The 26,898-nt window shown below is 51.0% G+C and overlaps 2 protein-coding genes across 2 annotated transcripts; both read right to left on the reverse strand.

The window, feature by feature from the left end:
• Window positions 1-324: 324 nt before the first annotated feature.
• Window positions 325-12,359, reverse strand: CLIP3 (CAP-Gly domain containing linker protein 3). The gene is made up of 14 exons (XM_032390291.1): window positions 12,168-12,359; window positions 11,618-11,842; window positions 8,491-8,630; window positions 8,313-8,406; window positions 7,940-8,101; window positions 7,464-7,582; window positions 6,731-6,967; window positions 4,279-4,414; window positions 4,025-4,153; window positions 3,234-3,377; window positions 3,032-3,155; window positions 2,763-2,827; window positions 2,297-2,369; window positions 325-1,901 (listed from the first exon to the last, which is right to left on the reverse strand). The coding sequence occupies exons 2-14, from the start codon at window positions 11,781-11,783 to the stop codon at window positions 1,847-1,849; spliced, it is 1,644 nt and encodes a 547-aa protein (XP_032246182.1). The 5' UTR covers window positions 11,784-11,842; window positions 12,168-12,359; the 3' UTR covers window positions 325-1,846.
• A 2,082-nt stretch (window positions 12,360-14,441) lies between these two features.
• THAP8 (THAP domain containing 8) lies at window positions 14,442-26,594 on the reverse strand. Its single transcript, XM_032390391.1, is given in 6 exon segments — window positions 14,442-15,333; window positions 16,599-16,844; window positions 16,847-16,931; window positions 17,134-17,205; window positions 25,550-25,678; window positions 26,346-26,594. Coding segments are annotated over 5 exon segments (582 nt in total). The 5' UTR covers window positions 25,622-25,678; window positions 26,346-26,594; the 3' UTR covers window positions 14,442-15,226.
• Between the last annotated feature and the right edge of the window lie 304 nt (window positions 26,595-26,898).

The raw sequence follows: 26,898 nt of genomic DNA on the forward strand, positions 1-26,898 counted from the left end.
CTTCGCCCTCTTTCAGTGATAGGCTGCACCTCCTGGCCCCTGAGCCACTGGGGATCCTTCGGAGACGGGTCTTCATCAGGCACCGACCAATCAGGCTCCAGGACCCTGCCAGTTCTCACTGCGGAGGGGGCCCCAGATGGGAGGGGTAGCCTTGGAAGGGGCCAGATGGGAAGGGAGGCCGCCGCAAGCAGACAAGACTGTTAGAACGACTTCCCGCAGGCTAAATCATTCCGTGCCCATTCCACAGGGAAGCTAGACTGAAGGAAGGACTTCCTCTCTCGTCCTCCCCCGGCAAGGGTCCAGAGGCAAGCCCACAACTCCCCAAACACTGACCTGACGCAGACAAGCCATAGAAACGTCTTTATTGAAGGGGATAGGGGTCATGCTGAGTTTGGGGACATGCAGTGAAGGGGCAGTCGTGAGCTGTCCTTGCTGGTCAGGGCCCCAGGTCCACCCTAGACCCCCTGGGCCTTTAGGTTCTCCCTCAGGCTGTTGGTCTGGCCCGGGTGCTGTGAGGTCCTTTGGGGCCAGTGACTCAGATTTGGTGTTTTGGACCTGTGACCAGAACGTAGACTGAAATAGGGGGTCCAGGATTTGGGATCCCCTCAAGGCCTTGGGGCCCTTCATGTATTAGAGATGGAGGCTTTAGGATTTGGGGTTCCCTGGGGGCTGGGGCTCTTTGCATTTGGGTATCTTGAGATACATCGACTCAGGGCATTGAAGTGCTCTGGTTTCCAGGGATGAGAATTCCTGTTTGGGGTCTCCTGGTGCCTATGAATAGGGCTTGAGGTGCCCTGGGAGCCCGGGATGCATATCCTGACTGCAATCTCCTCCATCCCAGGCACAAGGACCTCCATGATTGGGGTTTCCTGGGGGCTTGGGATTGAATTTTTAAATTTGGGATTCCCTGGGGATTTGGGGATTCCATGATTTGAGGATCCTGGGAGTTAGGGCCTTAGGGTCCTCTAGGGGCTGTAGGACTTGGGGGCACAGGGGAATTTGGGACATGTACTCTGGGGTTTGGGATCCCCAGAGTCCCAGAATGGGGCCTCCAAATTTTGGGGTCCCCCAAAGGGGGAAGTCATTACTTAAAAAATAGAGAATTTTCTGGGAGCCTGGCCAGCACAGGGGCTGTGGGCCGTGTGGGGTGGGCTTCATACAAGGCACTGGGGGTTTCTTGAGGGCGCAGAGGGTAGGAAGACTTAGGGGTCCTGTAATTAGCACTTCCAGGACTGTTTTGGTGTCTGTAAATTGGGGGTGAGAGTGGGCTAGTTAATGTGGGTCTCTTCTTGAGGGGTAAGAGCAGGGATTTGTTAATGTAGGTATCTCTGATTGCAGTGTAAGCTTTTGGGGTGACCATGGGGGTCACAACATCCTGAGGGAACTGATGTTAAATGTAGTTGTTACTCTGTTGCTCTGGAGGTACGACCTGTGTTTATTTCAAAGGGATTTGATGGGGGGGGGTGTCTTTGTTATGGGGGAGGGTTCTGATCCAGTGATGAATGACTCAGGAATGTTCTGCTCTGGAGCATGATGTAGAGGTCACCATCATTTGAGGTGATGTGGAAATATGTTACTGGGGGGTCTGCTCTGGGGGTTGGGGACAGGGACTAGCCTGAAGGTGCTACACTCAGGGAATCTCTTTCTGGGTACCATGGGGTCTGTATTTGGGGGTTATCATGAGGGAATCTGTTAATAATGGGGCCTCAGTGATCGAGGGCTGGCTAATGGGGGTCTCTATTCTGGATGTGTTACTGGGAATCTCTATCTCAGGGTGACTCGGGGGCTCCTTGTGTCAGGAGATGCTAGAGGGGACTCTTTGATGCTCTGTCAGGTAGCCAGGCCTCTAAGACTGCATCTCCGCCCTCAGCATCCAGGGAAACCAGCAGCAGAAGAGCAACCTGGAAAGGAGAATCACGTCTGTCACACCTTGCTGCAGGATACGGGAACATCTGGATTAATCACCCCACCCCACCCCCACCCCTGCTCTTCCCCAAGTGTCTGGGATTCGGCCTTTCTGGATTCTGTCTCTACCTGCCTGGCCTATGCCTTCTCAGGCTCCTGTGAAGTGGAAAGTGTTCTGCCTCCTCTACCTGCCCCTTAAGAGTGGAAGACACCAGAATTCAGTGTGGGACCTCACTCCCTAAAAACCATTTCTGGGTAAGCTGACTAGTCACAAGTTTTCCTAACCTCTATTTCTAGCCCCAACCAGAAGTCCAGATCCCTATGTCCAATGGCCTTGTGCAACCTCTCCCTGAACATCCCACAGGAGGTGGGCCAAGGGTTGGCTACCCACCTGGAGATGGAGTTCTCTGATGCGATGTCCTTTGGGGTCCGGACTGTCGTGAAAGTGCGTTTGGGTTGTGTCACTGAAGGGAGCACAAGGTTTGGGTGAGGGGATGACAGACCCTCAATACCCAACCAGACTCCTTGTCATTGATACTTATCCATGTCCCCAATACCCACCTGGACCCCACATTTCAATACCCATCTGGATTTCATGTCACTAATATTCCCTGTATCCCGCATACCTACGCATGTCCCCGGTGCCTGCCCAGAGCCTTGTCGTTAACATCCCCATACCCTACCCCCCATAGCACTTATCCTCTTTGGAATCCTGTCTCATCATTTTCCTGGACCCTGTGTCTCCTGTTAAGTACTGGAGAGTCTGTCACCAGCATATACCCGAGAACCCATGACCCTTCCTCCTATCCCCAAACCCTCACCCCTCCTCTACCTCCTACACCCCAGCCCCAGCTCACTTGTCACTTGATGCACTTTTTTGGCTCCGACATTGTCCCCAGGGGGGTCAGTGGATCCACCAATCCTGGGGAGACATGAGAAGAGTGGGAGGGGTCAGAGTCATGAGAGGCCAGGAGAGCTGAACCCACAGGACCTACACAGAAAGAGCTAGAGTGTAGAGGTGGGTAGCCACACTGTCCTGCTGGTCCAAGAGGAAGAGACACCTGAGAGGGGTGGGCAGTCAGGGTTCTGGGAGGTGCCCTGGGTTGGGGTTGGTGTTTGGGCTCACCTCTGAATTCGGGATGCTGGTGCAAAGACTCCATGCCGTGGGGGGCAGGTGAAGTACCGGACACCGAAGACAGAGCCATCATGCTTGCCAGTGGGCTGGTCTAGCTCAATGCCATACCAGTAACCTGCAGCAGCGGGGTGTCAGGCTGTCTCAAGGTCTTGCCTGCCCCCCCACCCCCACCCCGCCAGATCACTGTCCTCACCAGGGGCAAAGTCTGTCTTCCCATAGAAGCGCACAATCCCTTGCTTCTGGCCCGCGACAAGGACTTGGTCTCCAACCTCAGCCTTGGCTCCCTCCCGCTGTTGCAGGCTGCCCAGAGATGGGGATGACGGGGGCTTCTTTTTGCCTGGAGTAAAGGGTACAGGAGAAGGGAGTGGGGTCCCCAGATGCCAGCCCTGGGGACCCCATGCCACCCAGAAAGACCCAAGATAGAAATTCTGTCCTGACTCCAATCAGGAACTCTAGAGCCTTCCCCAGAACCAAGAGGGCTTTGGGCTTGAAACAATCTCAACCGCCAGAAAATTGGGGGGGGGTGTTAGGCCTGAGGGGAAACTGAGTCAAGAACCTGGAGAACCCCAAAATCCTTTCTCAAAGCTGAGGTTATTTGGGCCAAAGGAAAAACTGAGTCACAGAAGTCAGAAGCCCAGAAATTATCCTTTTAAAATGAAGGAAGGAGTTGGGTGTAAAGATAAATCAAGTCACTAAAGCCAGGAACCCCATAGATGCTTCCCTAAAACTGGGGGAAAACCCTTGACCTGAAGGGAGACTAAGTCATAGAAGGCAGAGAACCTACAGATCCTTTGAAGAACTGGGTGGGGGGCCAGTACTAAGTCAAAGGAGAAACGGAGTCATAGAAGTGAAGAACTCAGAGATTGTCCTCTGACACAGGAGTTTGGGCCTGAGGAGAAACTGAGTCACCGAAGCTAGGTTACCCGCTGAATATCTCAATTTGGCTTGCCTCACCTTCCTCACCCAGAAGGCTCCCCCTCTGACCTTTGTGTTCCCTGCGGCCTTTGCCAGTGACACGGGAAAAGTCCATCCGAGGAGTCCGAGGTGTGGAGGTGACGGATGAGGGGGGTGCATCCACTACCTTGGAGATCTTGGACACAGAGGCAAAGAGACCTGGGGGGACAGAGCCTGCTCTGGGAGTGGTCCAAGCCTCTGCCCTCTGCCCACCCCCATCACCAGCATCAGAACTACTGAGGGGCCCCCTCCACCACCCCTTTTGAGCCCCAGGTGGGACTGACCCTGCTTGGGGGGGCAGATGAAATACCGGACACCCCCAACACTGCCATCATTCTTGCCCTCGGGTTCATCCAGCTCCACGCCCACCCACTGGCCACTGGCGAACTCCGTGGTCCCGCAGAACCGAAGTGTGCCCGTCTGAGGAAACAAGGGAGGATATGGTTTGGAGGCGGGGGGTGGGGGGGGTAGGGGGCGGTCCTTGAGAGGCCATGATAGATCACTGGCACACAAGCAGCATGGAGAGTGGATGAGGGAGCCCTAAGCTCAAATCGGTTTGGACATCACCATTTACTGGCTATATGACTTAACTTCACTGCGCCTCTGTGTCCTCATCTATGATACAGGAACAGAAATCACACCTACCTTATAGGATGGTTATAGAACTGCTCTGTTCAGTGCAGTAAACAGGCATTAGCCACATATAACAATTTAAATGAACTGAAATTAAATTAAAATTTAATTTCCCTGGTTGCACTCACCACATTTCAAGTGCTCAATAGCCACATGTGACTTAATTGGGCAATACACACACAGAGTATTTCCATCCTCACAGATGGAAAGGGCTATTGGACAGGGCTGTCAGAGCCACAGAACAGGGCCTGGTGCTGAGTGAGGGATCAGTGAGTGTTGATTATTATGATCTTGCAGCTTGGGTCCAATGACCTCTTAGGCCTCAGTTTCACCTGTAAAATGGAGATAGCAAAGCACTTCAAAGGCTGGTTGGCTGGTTGAAACATCTGCAATATAGGTAAATTCACTTAGTTGCTGTGAGCCCTCAGTGGGTATGGCTATGATCATCGTGTGAGGCTGCTTCACTCTCCAAGCCCCAGTTCCTTGTCTATAAAATGGGTGAATTAATAGTGCCTGCTTTGGAGGATTGGTGTGGGGATCAGAATAGGACCTGCGATACACAGAGCTCTTGAGATGCACTAAGCCCTATTCTAAGGGTTTTCCGGATTTTAATTAATTTGAGCTTCATACAACTACCTGAGGTGGGTACTGTTATTAGCTCCATTTTAGAGATGAAGAAACTGATACCCTGAGAGGTAGAATCAGTGGCCCCAGGCCCTGCAGCTGGAAAGCAGCAAAGCTGAGATTTGCCTGAGCGTGTGACCACTGTGTTATGCTGTTTCTCTAAGGGGAAGATTGTTATTATTGTTCTTATCTTCAAACAAAAGGTTTCACCTCTCTGAGCCTCTTATAGTCTTCTGGATTGTAAAATGGGGAGAGTCAACCCATTTTGCTTTCAGAATTGTCACATGGATTAGCTCAGGTACAGAAGGTGTTACAGGTGGGGCTGATGCATGCAGAACCCATGATCAGGAAACACAATGTGACTTTTACGATTTCTCACTGTACAAGCAACGAAATTCAGATTCCTTCCAGTGGCTTGCAGGTCGGGTGTGATCCAGCTCCTGCTGACCTTTCCACTTCACCTTCCTGTCACGCTACCCCTTACCTCCTCTTGGCCTCTGTACCTGATGTTTCCTCTGCCTCCATGTTGTTGCAGGTGAGCTCCTTCCCCTCTCAGCTCAGCTCAGACATCAGCTCCTCACAGAAGCCTTTGGAGCACCCCAGCTCCAAAACTGACAGCACATGTCCTCAGCCAGGGGCAATTTACTAAATCCAAACATTTTTTTAAGCTAAAAAAAATTTTTTTAAAGTAATCTCAACGTCCAACTCAAATTCATGACCTTGAGATCGAGAGTCACATGCTCTACTGACTGAGCCAGCCAGGCGCCCCTAAATTCAAGCATTTAATGGTTTTCAAAGCCCTTGCTGCTACCAGAAATTATTTTAACGATGGGTTTACTTGACTGGCTGTGTCTCCTTCATCAGAGAAAAAGCTCCACAAGAGTGGGTCTGGGCTCACACAGCCCTTAATTTCCAAGGGCAGCCTGGGTCCAGCATGGAGCCTGAGGGACACCAGATAAAGAAATCAAAGCTGGAATACCTGGATGAATAAAGATTCTCTCTGCCCTCTGGGCATTTGTACCTGCTCCCCCTACGTGGGACCCCCCCCTTCCCCTTTTCTTTTCCTGGCTCATCCCTCCTTATCTTCAAGGGGGTGCATCCATCCCATCATACCCCTGATCATTCTGACCTGTCCTTTTTTTCTCCAAAGTACTGACCACTCTGGGAGCAGAGGTGGGCCCTCACTGGGGCCCACAAGGCCCAGGGGAACTCACAGGTGCAGAGCTGCACTGATCACTCTGCTTGTGCTTCCTGGTGACAGCCATGACTGTTCTGGGCTGTCCCTGTCAGGTGACAGATCTGTCTTACCTCCCTGGACCGAGAGCTCAGCCCAGGGTGGGGCACAAAGGAAGCACTCACAGAACAACTGTGGGAATGATTGGGAGGGTGGGTGGCCAAAGGAGAGGGTCTACACTCTGTCCAAGGACCCAGCTCTGAGGCATGGAGGCCTGCCCTCCCCACCTTTCCCCAGTCTCTGACCTTCTGGCCATCCAGCAGCACGCGGTCTCCCAGGCGCAGGCCCAGTGCACTGAGCATGAGATTGCCCGGGACGTTGTCATAGTTGGGTAGCGTGACCTTGGGGAGGGCACAGGAGAGTGGCACAGCCTCCTCCAGCAGGGTTCGCAGCTCCTTGGCCACGAGTGCTGCCTCTGCCTTATCCAGGGACATGTCCATGGGGTCTGGGACCACCTCCGCTGGCACCTGTCCCTTTCGGTTCTGGGGGCCAATGGGAAGAAAGGAAGTGAGGATTCGGGGCACAGGCTGAACCTCCGCTGAGCCCATGCTCCCAGAGACCCCAGTCTAGGTAAAGCCATGGTAGAACTAGGTCAGACCCTAGGCCAACATGGGAATAAGAAGGGGTGAGGCACTGAGGTATAGACCATGTCCCCCAGGAAATCCACCCTCAACCTAAGGCTAGGGATCCCAAGTAATTGAGGGTGGAACTAGGGGTGGAGCCAAGGGAATGAAGGTCACACTTCAGTCTCTGGGTCATGATCTTAGGGAAGCCATGCCCTGGAAATCCCAAGCCTGGAATGGGACCATGTGATGGTAAATACCAGCTATCACTTCATTTGTTGAATGTACAAATGATTTTTGTAATGAGCTTCCAGAAACGCAAGCGGTCCTGGCCCCCCTCATCCTCTGCTGGCCGGGAAAGGGTGGGGAAGGAAGGAGAAGGGAGACACTGGGGGCTGGGCCAGGGGTGCAGTACCCGCAGCGCCGGGTTGGCACCATGCTCCAGCAAACATTTGGCTGCACCCAGGCACAGGTTGGAGGCAGCGATGTGCAGGGCTGAGCCGTGGTTGAAGTCACTGCATGTGGAGTTCACCACTGGGTTGTGGGCGAGAGGAGGGTTCCGGATGAGTGGCCTCAGCACCCCGCCTGGCCCCCAACACCACCTTACAGCCTCCCCAAGTCCATCTCACAACCCGCAGGCCCCAGTGCCTCCCATGGCCTCGCATGCAGAGCCCCGCCCCTCCCAACCAGTTCCTGCTCAGCCCTGGGGATGGGTCACGGATGCCTGGGCCCCGTCTCCCACACCTCTTGCCTCCAACCTACCACTATCTCCTCGGATCCCAGTCCCCTCACCCTTCCCCCACCTCCTCCCCCAAACACACCCTCCTCCTGCTTCCAGCCTCCTCCTTAGCCTGGGTCCCATCCCCTCCCAGCCCAGACCCTCCCACTCACCTCTTGGCCGTGCGCCCTTCAGCAGCACGCGCACCAGGTCGGGCACATCGAAGTAGGCAGCGTAGTGAAGCGCGTTCATGTTGGTCCAGCGGCTGCGCAGCGTTACATCAGCGCCCAATGTCAGCAGCTGCTGCGAAAGGCGCACAGCCGCAGCGGGGTCCCCTGCGCAACAGCCCAGCTCAACTTGTGTCCCCTCCTCCAGAGCCTGGGCCCAAGGCATGGGGAAGGCCCTGAGCCTCAGGGACTGCGCTTCGGCATCTTAGGCTGTGGATTCAGGGTGGCGGTCTGAAGGCCGGGATTCTGAGTGGTTTTGAGGGTGTCCAGTCTGGGGGCCTAGGTGCGGGGGCTCGTGCTTTGGGGGTTTGGACCTTACCAACTCCGTGGGCCCCAGCCTTGCACGCATAGTGGAGCAGTGTCATGTCGGTCAGCCCATCACGATCATTCACGTGGCAGCCTCGACGCAGAATCTGGGAGAACCGGGGTCCAGAGAGGTTTACCCAAACATGTGAGGGACCCTATCCTCTCCCTCCCTGGCTTCCCAAGTATCTTACCTCGTTGCCGATGACGTCGATCTTGTGTTGGACTTGGGGCACCCACTGGCGCACAATGGCGAACAGTTCAGGGATGGTGGTCTGGGGGTCAAAGAGAATCTCCTGGCACGCCGGGTCATTGGGATCGAAGAATGTGAAGGCTAGGGTAGTAAGAGGTCCAAAGTCACCCCAGGCAAGCTGACCCCCTCTTTCCATCCTGAGGCAGGGCAGCTCTAGGCCTTTGCCTTTAAGATCCTCTAATGCATGGTCTCAAACCATATGGTGCACGAGCCACAGGCATTTTCTCTGTGGCCAGCATGAGGCTTCAAGATCAGGAGGTTTCACATCAAACTCTGGATGCCTCAGGTGTCTTGCAAAGTTGGAAGATCCAACAATCCTACAGAGCAGCAAACTCCACTCCTTGAAACAAGAGTGTGGAAGGAGTGCGGTATTTTGAGTCTGCACGTGCCCCCCACCCTGGGGGTTGGGGCCTGGGGGGGGGGTCACTGCTCTAGCGCACTATGGCCCTGGCACAGAATGGGCACAGTTTGGCTAAATCTCAAGTAAAAAGGCCAGAAAAACCTGGTTTTTAAGAAAAATCTCAATTTTTCAAATACCGTGCAGTACGCATTAAAATGTACCCATGCGCAGGATCCAACCTGCAGCCAGCCAGGGTGGGAGTCTAGAGGAACTTGCATCTCCCCCGACCAGGCTCTGATGACTGGTGCTCTCTGTAGTATTGTCAACACTTGGCACAGGGCCTGGCCCAAGGCAGGAGCTCGGCGCATACTGAATGAATGAGGAAATGAACACCTGGATGTCACACAGCCCGGGAAAGGGCCACAGACACCGCGTCTCCAGGAATCAGCCTGTGTGCTCCTTTTGAAACTCCAGTCACGTCACAGCCCTCCTTGGCTCAGGACCCGGCCCTGGCTTCCCCCGACACACTCTAAGTACTGACCACTGTCCTCCCCGCAGCCCACAAGCCCTGCACAAACTGTCCTCGTCTGTTCTCTGCCCTCTCCCCCTCACCCAGCCACACTGACTCCTTCTGTCCTCCCAACACGCCAGGCAAATTCCTGTCTCAGTGGCTTTGCACTTGCTGTTTTGCTTGCCTGGGACAGTGTTTTCCCCAAGCCTTCTCGGGGCTTTGCAGGCTTTACTCCAATGTCACCTCTTCAGGGAGGCCTCCCCAGACTACCCTGTGTAAATCAGCGCCTGTGCCCTTCTCCATCCCGGGCCCTTTATTCTTTCTTTAATCACAGCATATCCCACTACTTAACATTAACTTGTTTGCTCCTTCCTTCCCGTTCTCCCTCCCTCTTTTTCTGTTTCTCTTCTTCCCTCTTTTTTCCTCTTTTCCTCTCTCACGTGTCTCCCTCACTAGGATGTAAGCACTACGTTTCCGTGCTGTCTGCTCACTCCCTGCCCCCCAAGGCCCACCACCGTGGCTGGCAGGCAGTAGGTGCTCAATCAATGTCTGCTGAATTAATTGCACACATTTAATACACAAATACACAAGTTCTTCACCGAGTCCACCTTAGCCCTCTCTCTCTCCTAGACCACATTTCCAGATTCCTTCATGTTCTGTGACCAAACCCTCCTCGTTCTACGAGCAAGATTCTGAGGGAGGCGGGGGTGGGGCACAGGGAGCAGCATACACCCTCTGACTTCCCACCAGGCCACAGGCCCCAGCCACATCTAGCTACATTTCCAAATGCGATTTCCAGTTTCCTGGCATGGATTCCCTGCACCGGACACCCAGATAACGTTCTTATTTTTCTATCAGACTGAGCTCAACTTGGAGCCTCTCTGACCCACCTCTAGCGGGTGATATGGTCACAGAGGCCATCCCTCCTGCCCTATCCTAGCGACGCCAGCTCTTTGAACCTGGTGTCTAGTTTCTGAACTTACAGCTGCTGGGGATTCCCAGCCAACATCTTCTAAAAGCCCCCTCCACCCTCTGTATCCAGTAGCCAGAGGGAACTTTTAAAAATATAAATCAAAAATATAAATCAGATCCACCACTCCACTGCTTTTAAGTATCTCCCTACCAACTGCTCTCCCTTCATCACACTTATTCAATGTCCTCACAGTAGCCCCTAAGGCCCTCCAAGATCTAGTCATTGCCAAACCCTCACCTCAACTCCCATCACTCCCTAACTACAGCTCCAGGATGGTCTTCTGTTCCTGCCTCAGGGCTTTTGCACTTGGTGCTCACAGCCGGGAACTATCTTTCTCCAGCTCTCCTACAGCTGATTCCTCCTCAAGCTCTGGGCTTCAGCCTAAATGCCACCATAATCAGAAAGACCCACTCTGACCACTCCATCTCAAGGTGCTGCCCCCCTATTATATGTCCCTCTTTTATTTCTCTTATTTTCTTCCATAGCATTCACTCCATCTGAACTTATCAGATTTAACTATTACTTGCTCCCTCCTGAGAACAGGGATCATGCCTGGATCACTCACCATTAAATCTGTCACCCAGAATAAGGCTTGCCACAGAGTAGTAGCAATGGATAAATATGCTTGGTGAATGATTAGACACTTCCAGGTTCTCCAAGAGGCCATCCTCCCTGCTCCCCAACTTCCTACCTCAGAGCCTTTACTCCTGCAGTTATCTCTCTGGGTATTCCCTTCCCCTGGCCCTTTCCCTCGTTAAACCCCAATTCATCCTTGGGTCTTCCTCAAATGCTACCTCCTCATGGAAACCATGTCTTAAAAAGGTCCTGCAGCATCCGATTCTTGGCAAACACAATTCTCATCATGTCTTGTAATTATATATTTATATTATATTACATTGTTATCTGTGTAAGTTGTCATTGAGGCCTGTAAGTTCTCTCAGGGCAAAGACTGGGTCTGTGTGGCTCCATGCTTTGCTCCAAGCTCCTAGCATAGAGCCAGGTCCATGACAGGCTTTCAGTAAATGTTTGTTGAATGACTGAATGATGTGTCATGAATCAAAGATTAGGATTATTCCAATTGCATTCTCCAACGGATGAATGAATAAATTAATGAAGGGGGGGTCCAAGGGCCAAGACTCCCCTGGACCACTTTCAAAGCCCCCAGAATCATCAGCAGAGCTCAGCCCAACCTCCCTGGCCACCCAAGGCTCCAGACCAAATTGCAGGGTGGGGAGGGTGGTTACCGTAGTCCTTGGGGAGGGGGGCAGGTGCTGAGGGGTGCACAACAGGCTTCTGCCGGCGCTCCTGGGCGGGGCTGGGGGCCTCGGGGACCAGCTCATCCTCCTCCTCCTCTTCTTCTCCCTCCCCCCGGAGTGGAGGGGCCATCGGAGCGGGATCTGTCTTAGTCATAGTCTTCAATGGCCCTCCGGGGGGTGGGTGCAGAGTTGGGGGCGGCTTTCAGGCAAATCCTGGAGACAGCGGTCAGTTAGAGAGAGCGCCTCACAGGGTCCAGGGTCTAAGCCCCCAAAAGCTCCCAGAAGCTCCAAGGCCCCCAGTGGCTCCCACGCCCCCAGCTCTGGATTTTGGGCAATCATAGCGACGGCCATTACCCCTCAGAGGACCCTGGTATGTGGGCCCAGCGCCTAGCACTTCCCCCAGGTCCAGCCCCCCATTCTTCTCCTCCCGCGTCAGGCTCCTCAGTCTAGGCCGCCCCCTCCCCGGGTTTGTTTATCTCGGGAGGCAGGATGCTTCGCCCCTCCCCTTCTCCGCGGGCCTCTCCTCTACCCATCTTACCTGGGGCGGATGGGGCTGAAGACCAAAGCTGAGACTGGGGAGACTGGAGTAATGGGGTGTCAGTGTCCGGGGAAGTGATGGGGGAGCAGAGAGAGACAGAAGGGGACGAGGCCCAGACGCCGACAGGGGATGGGGGTGGAGAGGGAGGGGCGCGGACGGCGCATGCGCAATGTTACCCCCAACCAGGCGCGGGGGCGGAGATACTGGGAGGCTCCTCGCTTTGATGAAAAGACTTGAGGCAGCGTCGGGAAGGGGAGAGACACGGAGGATGGGGAGAGAAAGAAGAGATGGTCACGAAAAAGGATGTGAGACATCAAAACAGAGAGAGATGAAGCAGAAACAAGGGCAAAAGGAGAGGAATGGGAAAGCGGGCCCAGTTCTTTTTTGTGCATACCCCTGGGATGGAGGCTTCCCGCAGGCCCGCAAACCAGGCCAGTTAGGGCAGGGGTCTTGGTGTGGTGGTGATGATGTTTTCTCTCTCTGAGGTCTCAGACCTAACCCCTTCTCCATGCTCACCGCATATAAAGGGTGTCTCAGAGGGATGATTTTGTAGATTCCTTTCATCCTCTTTGGTCATCAGTCATCATGGTTATCATCACAGAGTGCTCACAGAGCACTTACCAGGCTCAGAGAGGTTAAGCCACTTGCCCAAGGGCACACAGCAAATAGGTGATGGAGCTAAGACTTGAAACCAGACAGCCTGGCTGCAGAGTCTGGGTTTTTAATCACCATGCTACATGGCTGTAGCAGTGTCTAGGGGCAGAGCTGCCAAAGAACCTCTCTAAACCTGAATATCCCCCAAAAAGACCTGGAGCCAGCCCAGGGTCCAGGCCTTCCTGGCTCCTTCATCTTGGTTTGGCTGTCACGCCTGCCTGGCTGTGGCCTGCACTGCCCACAACCCCAGCCCAAAGAGGACTGGGTGACTTTGCCTTCCACCCTTCATCCTTCTAATGGTCAGGGCTGGTAAGTTCCATCTCCAAAATATTCTTTCCAGAATTTCGTCCCTCACCCCCTCACCCCACACGCAGGCCCTCATCCTGGTCTTTCCGTCATCCTCTCCCACCTGGACTATGACAGCAGCCTCTTCCCTGTTCTCCCTCATCCCTTACCCCACAACTTGCTCCCTATAATGCAGCCACAGGGACCTAATACACCCCCATCAGGGCCCTCCTCGACTCGTAGACATCTGCTTGCTGCACCTCATTCTAGATTAAAAACCAATGTTCTCAACCGCAGCCCACAGGCCCTAGGTGAAATTTCCCCCATCATCTCTCCAACATCTCTCACTCTCCCCCGAATCTACTGCACTACACTGGCTTCCTTGCTCCTCCTCAGTGCAGGACCTTTGCACTGACCTTTCCTTCTGCCCAGAATGCTCCTCCCCCAGACACTTGGTTCCCTCTCTCCCCTCATTTAGGATTTTACTTATTGGCACCTTCTCTGCTCTAAAATTGCACCCCCCCACACATACACTCCCTCCCCTGCTTCAGTTTTTGCCATAGCAACACCGCCTTCCTCCAGCTGACCCCCTGGATGTTGGGCATTTCCAGGGGCTGTTCTTCTCCCTGGGGCATCCAGCCTGTATGCCTCCACACCAGGTCTTCTCATCCAGGTGTCTGCTCAAACGCTGTCTCCTTAGAGAGTCCTCTTCATCCATCCATCCACCACCCCCACCCCATTACATTTTCATTTAGTCTTTACAGCGCTTATGACAATCTGAAATTATCTTATTAGTTTACTCAAGCAGAATAGGAGCACTATGAGGGCAGGATTTTATTGGCTGTGTTCACTGTTATATACCCAGCTCAGCACCATACTTGGCAAAGGATATGAGGGGCTCTTCAGAACCAGGTACTACTCTCCCCAAATAAACAATCCTTGTTCTGCTTCGAGACTGTTTTACTGACTGCAAAGGTTCAAGCTAGGGGTAGCAGGAACCTGGCACCAAGGGGAATAAGGATTGATGGGGCTTGGGCCCAGGTCAGCCCCAAGGTTCAAGAGGTCCGTAGAAGGGGGTGCTTGGAGCCAGGCCCTTGAGGGAGGTGCTACAATGGCCCAGGCATGGGTGGTGGGGCTAGGCAGGCCCATGTATGAGGACTATCTCTTCCTTTGTTTTGTTTTTTTTTTTAAAGATTTTATTTGACAGAAAAAGACGCAGTGAGAGAGGGAACACAAGCAGGGGGAGTGGGAGAGGGAGAAGCAGGCCTCCCACCGAGCAGGGAGCCCGATGTGGGGCTTGATCCCGGGACCCCGGGACCATGACCTGAGCCGAAGGCAGCCGCCTACCGACTCAGCCAGCCAGGCACCCCTCTTCATTTTCTGTCATCTGTCCCACAACATTATCTGTCCTGGTCCTTATGCACTGGGGGTCTCAGTGTCCAGGAGCTCAGGCTTCGCATCCAGTGTGGGAGGTGCAGGACTCTGGGCAATGACCACAGCTATGTCAGGCCCTCCACAGATGATGGGATTCCTCACGTCCAGGGAGCTGGGCAGTCCCAGACAAAGAAGTGATAGAGATGGAGAACATAGGGGAAAGAGGGGAGGGCAGGAGAGAGGGCAGAGAGGACGGGGGAAGAAATGATGAAGAATAGGGAGGCCAAGGTGGGAGGGGGATGTCAGGGAACACAGAGAGATGTGGGCAGAGAGATTTGTGGGGAGACGGGAAGAGATGTGAGGCCAGAGAGACATTCGTGGGGGGAATAAAGAAATATGGGGACAGAGGAAAATGTGGGGGACATGGAGAGACAGATATGGAGATAGGCCAAACAAAGAGGAAGACAGAGAGGGACACTGATATGAGGGACACAGAAAGATGCAGGTGAAGAGAGCAGTGGGGAAATGGGGAGACAGATAGGAGGGCAGAGAGATGGGGCAGCAGAAACATAAAGATGAATGTGGGAAGAGAGAAGGACATGGAAAAATAGGATTGAATGGGGGCAGTGGAGGCAGAGAGAGACACTGTCAGCCCAGGGGCCCTGGCAGGCTTCATGAAGAGTCCCAGGCCTGAGTTGGAGCTCTGTCCCTGCTCTTCTGTATGTCTCCTTTATGCCCCAGCATGGTCAGGCCATCGTCTCAAACACAGAGCGTCCAGGGGCAGTCACATTGCAGTTCCGGCTGACTGCTACTAGCTGCGAATACGAACCCAGTGCTGCTACATCTGCTGAGCCTTCAGGAAACACCAAAAATTATTTTAAAACACTGTTGTTGAGGCCAGAAAAAATCCTATCTGTGAGCCATGTCCAACCCATTGGCTGTCAGGCTGAGACACCTTAGCTACAGGGCTACTTTGGGGGGCTCCTTTTTGTTTAAAGACCCTTTTCTTTTTTAAGATTTTATTTATTTGAGAGAGAGACAGAGAGTGAGAGAGAGAGAACATGAGTGGGGAGAGGGGCAGAAGGAGAAGCAGGGTCCCTGCTGAGCAGGGAGTCCAATGAGGGGCTCGATCCTGAGACTGAGGGATCATGACCTGAGCCAAAGGCAGATTGTTTAACCCACTGAGCCACCCAGGCATCCCGGAGGGGCTTCTTTCTGAAACCCCTTCCCACTTCTCTTGTCCAGCCAGGGCTGAGAGCCCTGGGACCTCAAACTTGGCTCTGGGGGTTTTAAGCAGGGAAAAGTCCTGGTCAAACTGATTCTTCAAGACAGGATACCCTCCTCCAATACTCAGTAGTAAGATACAGGAGCAAAAGGGTCTTTAGATGGGGTCGGGGAGACTCTAGGAGATAGGCTGCAAACTCAAGCTCTATTAGGAGCCAGGCAAGGAGCTCTCCAACAGGAGAGAGCTAGCCTTCTGTGCAGTCAGACACCTGGTTCGAATCCTGGTTCTGCAACTTCCTGGCTGCCTGACTTTGGGCAAGTGACTGTAGCATCCTGGCACCTGTTTTTTCATCTGAAAAATGGGGACCAGAGCCGCATCAAAGTCATAGTGAGTTTTCAGTAAGTTATTAACGCTGCCTGGCAGAGAGTAAGGGCTCCTTAAATATTATTAATAAATAGAGCAGCCATTACCCTGCTCTGACCAATAGTTGGTAGGCGTTGCCAGATGGACTCTTTTCAAGACAAGCCAGAAACTTGGAAACATGAGTGAAATGTTCTGACTTTTAAATACTGGACTCTAGTTTAAACGAAAATACATATGGGGGCGCCTGGGTGGCTCAGTCGGTTAAGCGTCTGCCTTCGGCTCAGGTCATGGTCCCGGGGTCCTGGGATCGAGCCCCGAATCGGGCTCCCTGCTCAGCGGGAAGCCTGCTTCTCCCTCTCCCACTCCCCCTACTTGTATTCCCTCTCTTGCTGTCTCTCTCTCAAAAAATAAATAACATCTTTAAAAAAAAAAAAAGAAAAGAAAATACATATGCTATGGGGGCCAGGTGGCCCCACTCACCAGGCATGGCAGGCCCCGGTGCCCCTAGGTGGCAGGCCCTCCTTGCACACCTGCTGCTCCAGCTGTTCTACAGCCGCAGCTGCCCCTGAGGCTGCTCCTGGCGCCGCTGCAGTCTCCGCTCCCGCCGCTGCAGCGCTCCCAGGACTGCGCCCAGCCTGGCCAGGGGGTGCTGGGCCTGGACTCCAGGCTGTGGCCCGGCAGGAGAGGGGGCAGGGGGGTCAGGAACACGGCGGTCGTGGCCTCAGGGCCTCCGGATGCTGACCCCAGTACCATGAGGTGCACGGGGCCAGGGGCCACGCAGCTGGCCCTGGGGATAGGGGCGTGGCCTCCGGTGGGGAGGGAGGCACGCCTGGCTTCTCAGTGCTTCGGGAACTCTGCTGCCTCTGGAAGACAAGGCATGGGATGGGGGGGGCGGGCACGGGGGCATCAGGGCCAGACTCTGAGGGGTACTGCCCTCAGATAAGGCCAGACCTCAAGGAGGAACTTCCCTCAGGAGGGGAGGGCTGGGGATCAGACTCCATGGATTATTTCCAGGTGGGGAAGACTGGGGGTCAGACTCCAGCAGTGGGACCTCCTTTTGCTCACCTTAGCAGGGGGTGCCGGGGAGAAAATGGACAGCACTGCATCAGGCCGCAGGTAGCGCACACCCCAGCGACACTGGAAGCAGGACGGTGTGAAGTGCTCACTGCACAGGTGCTGGTGGCAGCTGGGCACCCAGTCCTCGTGGCCCATGTGCTGCAGCCAGTCCCTGATCTCATGACCCTGAGATCATGACCTGAGCAGGTCCAGTGGGAACCTGCCAGGGACCGTGGGGTTACGGGGTCAGCAATATCAGGTGCAGTCCCAGCCCTCTCTGAGGATATGTACACCCAGAGATCCCTGGGCTCCAAACCTCGGTCTCCCCAGGCCAGAAGCTGGCCCTGCCTCCTACCCAGGCTCTCTCTACCACCAAACCGCATCCCCTACTTCAGCTCCACCTTTTAAACACCCAACATCAGCCCACCTCTCCCACCTCTGCTGCCCCTCCCATCCAGCCTTCATCCTCTCCTGGCTGGACTTTTGCAGCAGCCTCCTTCCTGATCTCCCCACCTGTGGCCACTCTGCCCTCCCCCACAATCTGTTCCTCCACATGAGCCTGAGAGAGAGTTTATGAAACTGGACAAATCTAGAATGTGTCCACATTCATGCGGGTGGGGGTGGGGTGGGGTGATAGATTAAAAGAGATTTAAGAAACATCCAATTGCAGGTTGTGGACCTCGTCTGCAACATATCATTCCATAAAAAGACATTTTAACACAGTTGGGGAAAATTGAACATGAATGGGGTATTGGATAGTTGTAAGAAATTAATTTTGCTAGGTATGATAATTGCATTGGTTTATGCTTCTAAAATAGTCATCTATTGGAAAAACATTCTGAAATATTTACAGGTAAAAGAAGTAACATCTGGGATTTACTTTAAAATCATGCATTAAAGATGTAAGTGGGTGGGGGAAGATGGAAAAGATCAGCAAAATGTTGACAACTGGTGAATCTGAGTGACAGATGCATGAGAATCCATTCATATAACTCTATTTTTTGTGTATGCTTGAAAACACCTGTTAAAAGGTTTTTAAACAACTCAACAACAAAAATTAACCCCATTAAAAATGGGCAAAAGACTTGAACAGGTATTTCTCCAAAGAAGATATACAGATGGGCAAAAAGCATATGAAAAGATGCTCAATATCACTAATCATTAGGGAAATGTAACTCAAAACCACCAGATATCACCTCATAACCATTAGAATGGATACTATAAAAGAATCAAAACGGGGGGGGGGGGGTGCCTGGGTGGCTCAATCGGTTAAGCATCTTCAGGTCAGGTTATGATCTCAGGGTCCTGGGATTGGGCTCCATACTCAGCAGGGAGTCTGCTTGTCCCTCACCCTCTCCACCCCTGCTCATGCTCACGCACTCTCTCTCTCTCAAATAAATAAAATCTTAAAAAAAAATAATAAAAACTGCGGGGCTCCTGGGTGGGGCAGTCAGTTAAGTGTCTGGCTCTTGGTTTCTGCTCAGGTCATGATCTCAGGGTCATGAAATCAAGCCCCACGTTGGGTTCTGAGCTCAGTGAGGAGTCTGCTAAAAGTTTCTCTCTCCCTCTCCTGCCCCTCTTTGCACTCGTGTGTGTGCGCCCTCTCTCTCTCTCTCAAATAAATAAATAAATCTTTTTTAAAAAAAAATAAAAATTAAAACAAGTGTTGGTGAGGATGTGCAGAAACTGGAATCCTGTGCACTGCTGGTGGGAAATGTAATATGGTGCAGCCACTATGGAAAACAGTATGGTACCTCCTCAAAAAAAGTAAAAATAGAATTACCATATGATCCAGCAATTCTACTTCTAGGTATATACCTAAAAGTATCATTAAGTGGGGTCTCGAAAAGATATTTGCACACTCATGTTCATAACAGCATTATTCACAATAGCCAAAAGCTAGAAGAAACCCAATATCCATCAATGGATGAATGGATAAAGAAAATGTGGTATATGCATACAACAGAATATTATTCTTAAAAAGGAAATTCTTTTTTTTTTTTTTTTTTTAAGATTTTATTTGACAGAGAGAGACACAGCGAAAGAGGGAACACCAGCAGGGGGAATGGGAGAGGGAGAAGCAGGCTTCCTGATGCGGGGCTCGATCCCAGGACCCTGGGACCATGACCTGAGTCGAAGGCAGACACTTAATGACTGAGTCACCCAGGTGCCCCTAAAAAGGAAATTCTGACACATGCTATAATATGGTGAGCCTTGAGGACATGATGGTAAGTGAAATAAGCCAGTCACACACACAAAATATATGAGGTATCTAGAGTAGTCAAATTCATAGAAAAGGAAATAGAACAGTGGTTTCCAGAGGCTGGGGGGAGTAGGAAATTGGGATCTGTTGTTCAACAGGTATAGAGTTTCAGTTTTGCAAGATGACAAAGTTCTGAAGATTGCACAATAATGAGAATATCCTTAATATTACTGAGCTGTATATTCAAAAATGGCCAAGATGGTAGATTTTATATGTATTTTACAATTAAAAATACAAATTAAAAAATTAAAGCTTAAAAAATGAACTAAATAAAAGCTTTCCCTGTGGGAGTGGGTGGGAATCATCTGAGACTCAAGACTGTCCAAGATGAAGATCTCATTTTCCAGCTTCATATGCAGCCAGGGGTGGCCACAAAATTGAGTTCTGGCCAGTCTGTCCTGTGGCGGCTGTCAGCACCTGTGACACATTAAATGTTTATTTTAAGCAGTTAAATTTTGAGATAGTTTGTTATGTGGCATTAGATAACTAAATAGTCAGTCATTCACATTCCACCTGCGCAATACGTTCCATATCTGCCACGTTACTTAATATTTTTCTTAAAATTGACCAACTTTAAAAATGAAACAAAGATACCTCAAAGAGAAACTTTATACCACAACTGAAAATGGAAGATCAGTATCAATTCCATGAACAGAAGTTGACCAGAAATATAGCTGGATACCTTCATCTGCTGAGGGCTCCGAGGCCCTCTCTCTCTTTGTTAAAAGGGCAGAGTCAGGGGTGATAGAGAGTGGGGGACACCACCATCTATAGGAGTCAAGGTAACAAATTCAGGCACATACACACAAAGGAATACCACACAGCCCTAAAACAGAATGTGGAGGCACTCTATGCACTGACATGCTATTTTCAGGCACATACATTCCATGAAAAAAGCAAAGTTCTAAACAGAGCATATCTGCTTTTAGTAATTGTGTCAGGCTCGGGAACGGCCCCCAAAAGATATCCATGTTCTAATCCCTGGAACCTGTGAATACTATGCTGCACGACAAAAGATGTGATTAAGTTAAGGATCCTGAGATGAGGAAGTCATCCTAGGTCGTTCATTTGGGCCCAACATGCAATCGCAAGGGTCCTTGTAAGAGGATGGCCGAGCGGATATTATGACAGATGAAAGAGGAGAAGGTGATGTGACCACAAAGGCAGAGATTGGAGTGACGTGGCCACCAGAAATCGGAAGAGGCAAGAAACAGATTCTCTCCTACAAACAGCCTCGCTGGGAGGTCAACCCTGCCAACACCTTGATTCTGGCCCAGTAAAACTGACTTGCAGTTCTGGTCTCCAGAACTGTGAGAGGATAATTTCTGCTGTTTTAAGCCATCAAATTTGTTTCAGTATCCACAGGAAACCAATACAGTGATAAAGGGGGAAATTAGAACATGTTTTCAGATTTGCTTGTATTGCATAAAGAAACTGGAAAAGACACATTAGAAACGAGGTGGGCAGGATGAACAGAGATGGGCATGGGAGCAAGACTTCCCAGCCAAAGGGCCGACAGACAGGGCGGATGGGGGTGCAGCTGGCGAAAGAGAACAGAGGGGCTGACTCAGAATCTGAGCTGTGGCACCCAAAGAGCAGAACCCCAGGGCACCCAGCCAGGAACTCTGGCTGCCACAGTCCTTTTCGCCTGTTTGGGATCCAAATCCTCCCATCAACCCCATTCTGCCTGGACACACACAAGAAATCTCTTGCAGCAGCACTCCCCACCCCCTCCTCCTTGGCAGAGACTGACAAGTGACTACTCCACACCTCCTTTTCTTCTTCCTTACTAACAAAACTCCAACTTTAGTTGAGGTCAGCATGTGCTGTGCTGAAAGAACACCAGGTTCCTTTGTGTAGGTGGGGCCATGTTCTGGCCAGTGAACGCTTTCGTGTTGTGTGAGAAATCTGGGATGGTACCTTAAATGCGAAGGGTCCTCAAATGGATCAGGGCAGTTCAAGGGGCAAAGGAGGAAAGTATCATGAAAACCCTCTTCCTCACTTGGTCTTTTTCTTATTCTCCTTTGTTCCTCTGGATAGCAACACTTTTATAATGGGCAATCTAAAAATCTACTTTAGGGGCACCTGGGTGGCTCAGTCGTTAAGCATCTGCCTTTGGCTCAGGTCATGATCCCAGGGTCCTGGGATCAAGCCTCAGATCAGGCTCCCTGCTCAGTGGGGAGCCTGCTTCTCCCTCTCCCTCTACTGCTCTCCCTGCCTGTGCTCTCTTGCTCCCTCTGTCAAATAAATAAATAAATCTTTTAAAAAATAAAAATTAGGGCGCCTGGGTGGCTCAGTTGGTTAAGCGACTGCCTTCGGCTCAGGTCATGATCCTGGAGTCCCAGGATCGAGTCCCACATCAGGCTCCCTGCTCAGCAGGGAGTCCGCTCCTCCCTCTCATGCTCTCTGTCTCTCATTCTCTCTCTCACAAATAAATACAATCTTTAAAAAAATAAAAAATAAAAAATAAAAATTAAAAAAAAAAATCTACTTTAAGTGGACAGCCAGTGTCTTCCTTTTCTATAGAATAGTGTAGTCTCGTTGGTCATCTTTCTAGATCACGTAGTGGCATACGCTGCCAGAAGTCCTTCTTTAAAAAAAAAAGTTAAAATCAATTCAAAATGTTTTCCAGGTGGTTAAATGCCCAGCTAAATTACTACATTTCCCAGTCTTCTTTGTAGTTGGGGGTGACCAATGAGGAAGAACTCACCATTGGGTGGGATTTCTGGGAAGGCTTTATAAAGGGGGCTAACTTAGTTTACAGTTGGAGCCTTTTGCTCTTCCTTCTCTTTTCTTCTTACCAGGTGATGATGGCTGGGGCACTTGGCAGCCATCTTGCACGGAAGCTGCATGCTAAGGATGACAGCACAGAAAGATAGGAACCTCAGCCCTAATGATTGTGAACCTGCCACACAAGTGCTGGTCTGTCAACCTCTGTATTTGTTTTATTTGAGAGAAAAATAAACCCTTGGTGGATTCTATTATTGTTCAAAATATTTGCTGCCCTTCCCCACATGAGGATTACATATCTCTACTGCAGTGACCTGAGGCTTGACATAGACTTGCTTTGGCCAAAGGACTGACAGTGACATGAGCCACTTCTAAATATAGCATTTATGAGGAGCCATTGGGTGATTCTTCCTACTTTCTCTTTTCCCCCTCCTACAAGACCAGCAATATTCTACGCAGGGGAGGCTCCTTCGGCCTGAGTCCCAGGTCAGGATATTGTAGAGTAGGTCCACAAATGGTCTGCAAAAGACATAGCGTGAATGAGAAATAAACCTTTGTTATAGTAAGAGATTTTGTGTCTGTTATTGCAGCATAACTTAACCATGCTGTATCCTATGACCTCCATAATTTTTTTTAAGCCAATAATATTTCACAACTTTCTTACTGCCACCCAAATGCAATTCCTAACTCATAGGCTTCCCATTAGAAATGACTCTCGTATGTTCCGAAAGGGCTGAAAACAGAACTAATGAATGTTTCCTCTGGCTGCCTGGCAGGCTCTTATGTTATTCCCTGGCAGCCACTTCCTTCGATAGGTTTCACCTTGTTCCTTCCTGCCATCCATGCCTTCTCCTGAATCTCCTTAGGAAACAGCTCCTCACCAAACTCTTAACCATGTGACTTCTGCAAGACTGACTCGGGGGTGAGCCTTGAAGTGGAAATGGGCAGCCATTTTGATGAGATTTAAACATAGACATGAACTGATTTTTATAAAGTCATCTGGTTGCTCTGTACAATTGTCATTGTTCTCCTCGTTATTATATGTGAAGCACTTAGAACAGTGCCTGGCATACAATAAGTGCTCTCCAAATAAGTTATTGTTGTTTTTGTAAGGGACGCAGAAGTATAGGCAGGGAGGCCAGCAAGCAGCCATCTCAATGTCTCATTAACAGAGGATGACGGCCTGAACTGTGAGAGCAGAGGTCATGAGAAGTGATCAGGCTGGAAATGTAGGGGCTTTCTGTTATTTCCTAATACTTCAGTTAGGATTTTCCCATTTGCATTTATAACTGTGTTGCCAAGGTGTTAGGGGTTTTGTTGTGATTGATGCAGGGTGGGGATGTGTTTGGAGGGTAAGTCAAAGGATGGGCTGATGGACTGGACGGGGGACAGCAGTGCTGAAGAAAGGATGGGGAGTTACTCCCAGGTTGGGTGTTCAGTTCTTCAATGTTGGACCCTTCACCCATCCATGAGCTCTGTCCGGATAGGAACAAGATCTGTCAGGATCCTCTGTGTCCAGCAGGGGCTTCCTTACTCCAGGAGACACTCAGAGTTGCTGAATTAATAAACAGTACCAGAGTGACATATCTAAAAAAGCAGATCTGGGCACCTGGGTGGCTCAGTTGGTTAAGCGACTGCCTTTGGCTCAGGTCATGATCCTGGAGTCCCTGGATCGAGTCCCGCATCGGGCTCCCTGCTCGGCAGGGAGTCTGCCTTCTCCCTCTGACCCTCCCGACCCTCCCCCCTCTCATGTGCTCTCTCTCTCAGTCTCTCTCTCTCAAATAAATAAATAAAATCTTTAAAAAAAAAAAATTAAATTAAAAAAAATAAAAAAGCAAATCTGGACACACTGATTTAGGTTTAAAGACCCCTCTGCATTACTCCTATTCTGCACCAGGGTCCCTCAAGGGACACGGATTGCTGGGTTTCCTCGGGGAGGCCATCTGAAATGCATTAATGAAATTCATCCAACAAATATTTACTGAGCACCCACTATGTGCCAGGCGCTGTTTTTTTTTTTTTTTTTTAAAGATTTTATTATTTATTTGACAGAGAGAGACATAGCGAGAGAGGGAACACAAGCTGGGGGAGTGGGAGAGGGAGAAGCAGGCTTCCCGCTGAGCAGGGAGACCGATGCGGGGCTCGATCCCAGGACCCTGGGACCATGACCTGAGCCAAAGGCAGACACTTAACGACTGAGCCACCCAGGCGCCCCTATGCCAGGCACTGTTTGAGGGCTGGGGAAATAACAGAGAACAAGACAGAGAAAAATCTCTGCCTTCATGGAGCTGACATTCTAGTGGGGGAGTCAATACATGAATACATCAAATATGTGATATGCCAGATAGTGATAAGCATTAAAAGGAAAAATAAAGGAGAGAGTTATCATTTTACCTTGAGTGGTGACCATAAAGGTAAGACCTTTCCAGGCAGAAGGAAAAGCACAAGCAAAGTCCCTGGGGCAACAGTGTGCCTGGCATGCTAGGGGGACACAGAGTTACCAGTGACACTAGAACATAGTGGTAAGGTGCAGGAGGAAGGAAATGAGCTCATACAGATATTGGGGATCCAGCTCCTGTAGGGTTTTGTAGGGCTTTCTGTCTGCTCCATTCTCACCATTTTGTCTTTTATAGAGCAAGGTGGGAGCCAGGGGAGGATCTGAACAGAGGAGGACTCTGATCTGACTCAGGGGTACACAGGTTCCCTGTGACTGTGTGTGGGGATCAGAGTGTGGGAGTGGGCTGACCGACGAAGAGGCTACTAAAATAGTGCAGTCAGGAGATGGTAATAGTCAGAACCAGAATACAGACAGAGAAGAGGGTCAGAAGTGGTCAATTCTGGATATATTTTAAAGGGAGTGGGGCGCCTGGGTGGCTCAGTCGTTAAGCGTCTGCCTTCGGCTCACCTAGGGTCCTGGGATCGGGCCCCGCATCGGGCTCCCTGCTCGGCGGGGAGCCTGCTTCTCCCTCTCCCACTCCCCCTGCTTGTGTTCCCTCTCTCGCTGTGTCTCTCTCTGTCAAATAAATAAAATCTTTAAAAAAAATAAAAATAAATAATAAAGGGAGAGCCAACAGGATCTGCTGATGGACTGGATGAGGAATGCGTCCCGGCCCATTTAGACTAAGGCCACCAGGGACACACCTGTAGTCCAACAGAGTCAGGTTTATTTACCATGGCAATGAGGGAAACTGCACATTGGAGGTACTATGAGGAGTCTCACCCAACAAAGGAAAAGACAGGTTATTATTTGGATTTGAGAGAAGGGTGAATTTTAGGTGAAATGTAAATGAAATTGTTTGGATAAGCTTAAAGCAAAGCAGAACTGTGTGGATAGATATTAGGTCTGGATTGTGAAGTGAGTCCAGGGTCCTGTCTCCTTGAAAGCAATAAAGTTTAGGTAGATGTGGAAAACTGTGTCCAGAAATGCCTTACCTGAAGCTCTGCACCTGGACAGAAGCGACTGAGGTTGCTTCTCAGTGTCAAAGTGACAACTCCTTCAGGCATTAAGTGAGATGTTTCATTTTTCCTGATATAACTCCAAATGGCGAAGTTTAGGACAGCCTATGATTTTAGAGAACAAAGTTTCCTAGTAAAAAAGCAGCAGTCACTCAAAGGGGAATTTTTTTTTTCACTTTACATCTGCAGCATGTCCCTGAGAAAAATATAGAAATATTTTTCCTATTAACTCTTCAGCCAGACTTTCCCGTGTCTTTTATTTCAGCCGGGGAATAAATGGGAAGACAGATTTTTTTTTTTTTTTTTAACAGTTCAAGCTAATTTTTACTTTCTCAAGTGCGAGGAAAGAAAAGAGGTAGGGATGACTGTAAGGTTGCCAGCCTGAACAACAGGAAAGATGGAGGAAGCTCTTAACTGAAATAGGAAAGGTTGTGGAAGGTTTGGGAGACAAGATCAGATCAGGAGCTCAGTTTCGGTATTTTACGTTTGAGATACCTCAAATTCGTGGAGGTAACGAGTGGGCAGTTTTAGGCTCCTCCCTCCACAGTCCCACTTCTCACGCTCGCCCCTATCACTACCTGTAGTTAATCGTCTACCCCTGCGCTTTAACACAACTGCACCTTCGCCTGTGCCGTATCTAGTGCTGAGAAGACCGTCTCTTCACTTTGCTAGCCTTACTTCGAGACACCTGCAAGCTGGACCAGGCGCCCGGCACAGCTGCAGTTACCCTCGGGCCCCGCCCCTAGAAGCCCCGCCCCGCCCTTGCGCTCACTTGTAGAAGCTCACAGGGCGGCTGTCAGCGCCCAGTCGGCCCGCAGTGTTGGAGCAGTTCGGAGCCCGGCAGTACTTGGGCATGGCTGTTCGACCCCATTGAGTCCTGCCCAGTCTGCAGTCGTACTTTGGTTCTCGCCGGGCGCCGCCGAACCCCGCCCCGCCCGCTCTCCGCCTGACTCACGTGATGGGCCCTTATGCCTCATCAGGTGCAGGGGAGGGAAGAGAGCGCCTGCGCGCTACGCGCCCAGCCGTGTTACCCGTTACGCCCTGGTCACGTGGCAAATGGGGAACGCCGACGCCTTCGGCGCAAAGCCGGTTCCTAGCCACCCGGACCTTACCACGTGTTGGGGGAGAGGTGGAGTCACGGCTTTTCTGAGCCTGCGCCAAGTGGTCCGTCTCGTTCGGCTCCACCCTACGCTTACATCCGGGTGACTGCCATTGCGTGGGTAGTTGCTCGGGGATGGGGAGTGCAGTAAAAAGCGAACTGGAGGCTTTGGCCTTAGCTACGTAAAAGTTAAAATCTAAATGTCTGGTCATGATAAACACAAACC

The sequence above is a fragment of the Phoca vitulina genome, unplaced genomic scaffold (genome assembly GCF_004348235.1).
Source record: "Phoca vitulina isolate PV1807 unplaced genomic scaffold, GSC_HSeal_1.0 scaffold58, whole genome shotgun sequence".
Lineage (NCBI taxonomy): Eukaryota > Metazoa > Chordata > Mammalia > Carnivora > Phocidae > Phoca > Phoca vitulina.

Bases quoted from the DNA above. Each gene is read 5' to 3' on its own strand.
- CLIP3 (XM_032390291.1), bottom strand. From the start codon at position 11,783: ATGACTAAGACAGATCCCGCTCCGATGGCCCCTCCACTCCGGGGGGAG. The intron at 4,415-6,730 runs GTCAGAGACTGG...TTGTTTCCTCAG, and splicing joins TGCTGCTGGATGGCCAGAAG to ACGGGCACACTTCGGTTCTG. The intron at 2,828-3,031 runs GTGAGCCCAAAC...ATGTCTCCCCAG, and splicing joins CCAGCATCCCGAATTCAGAG to GATTGGTGGATCCACTGACC.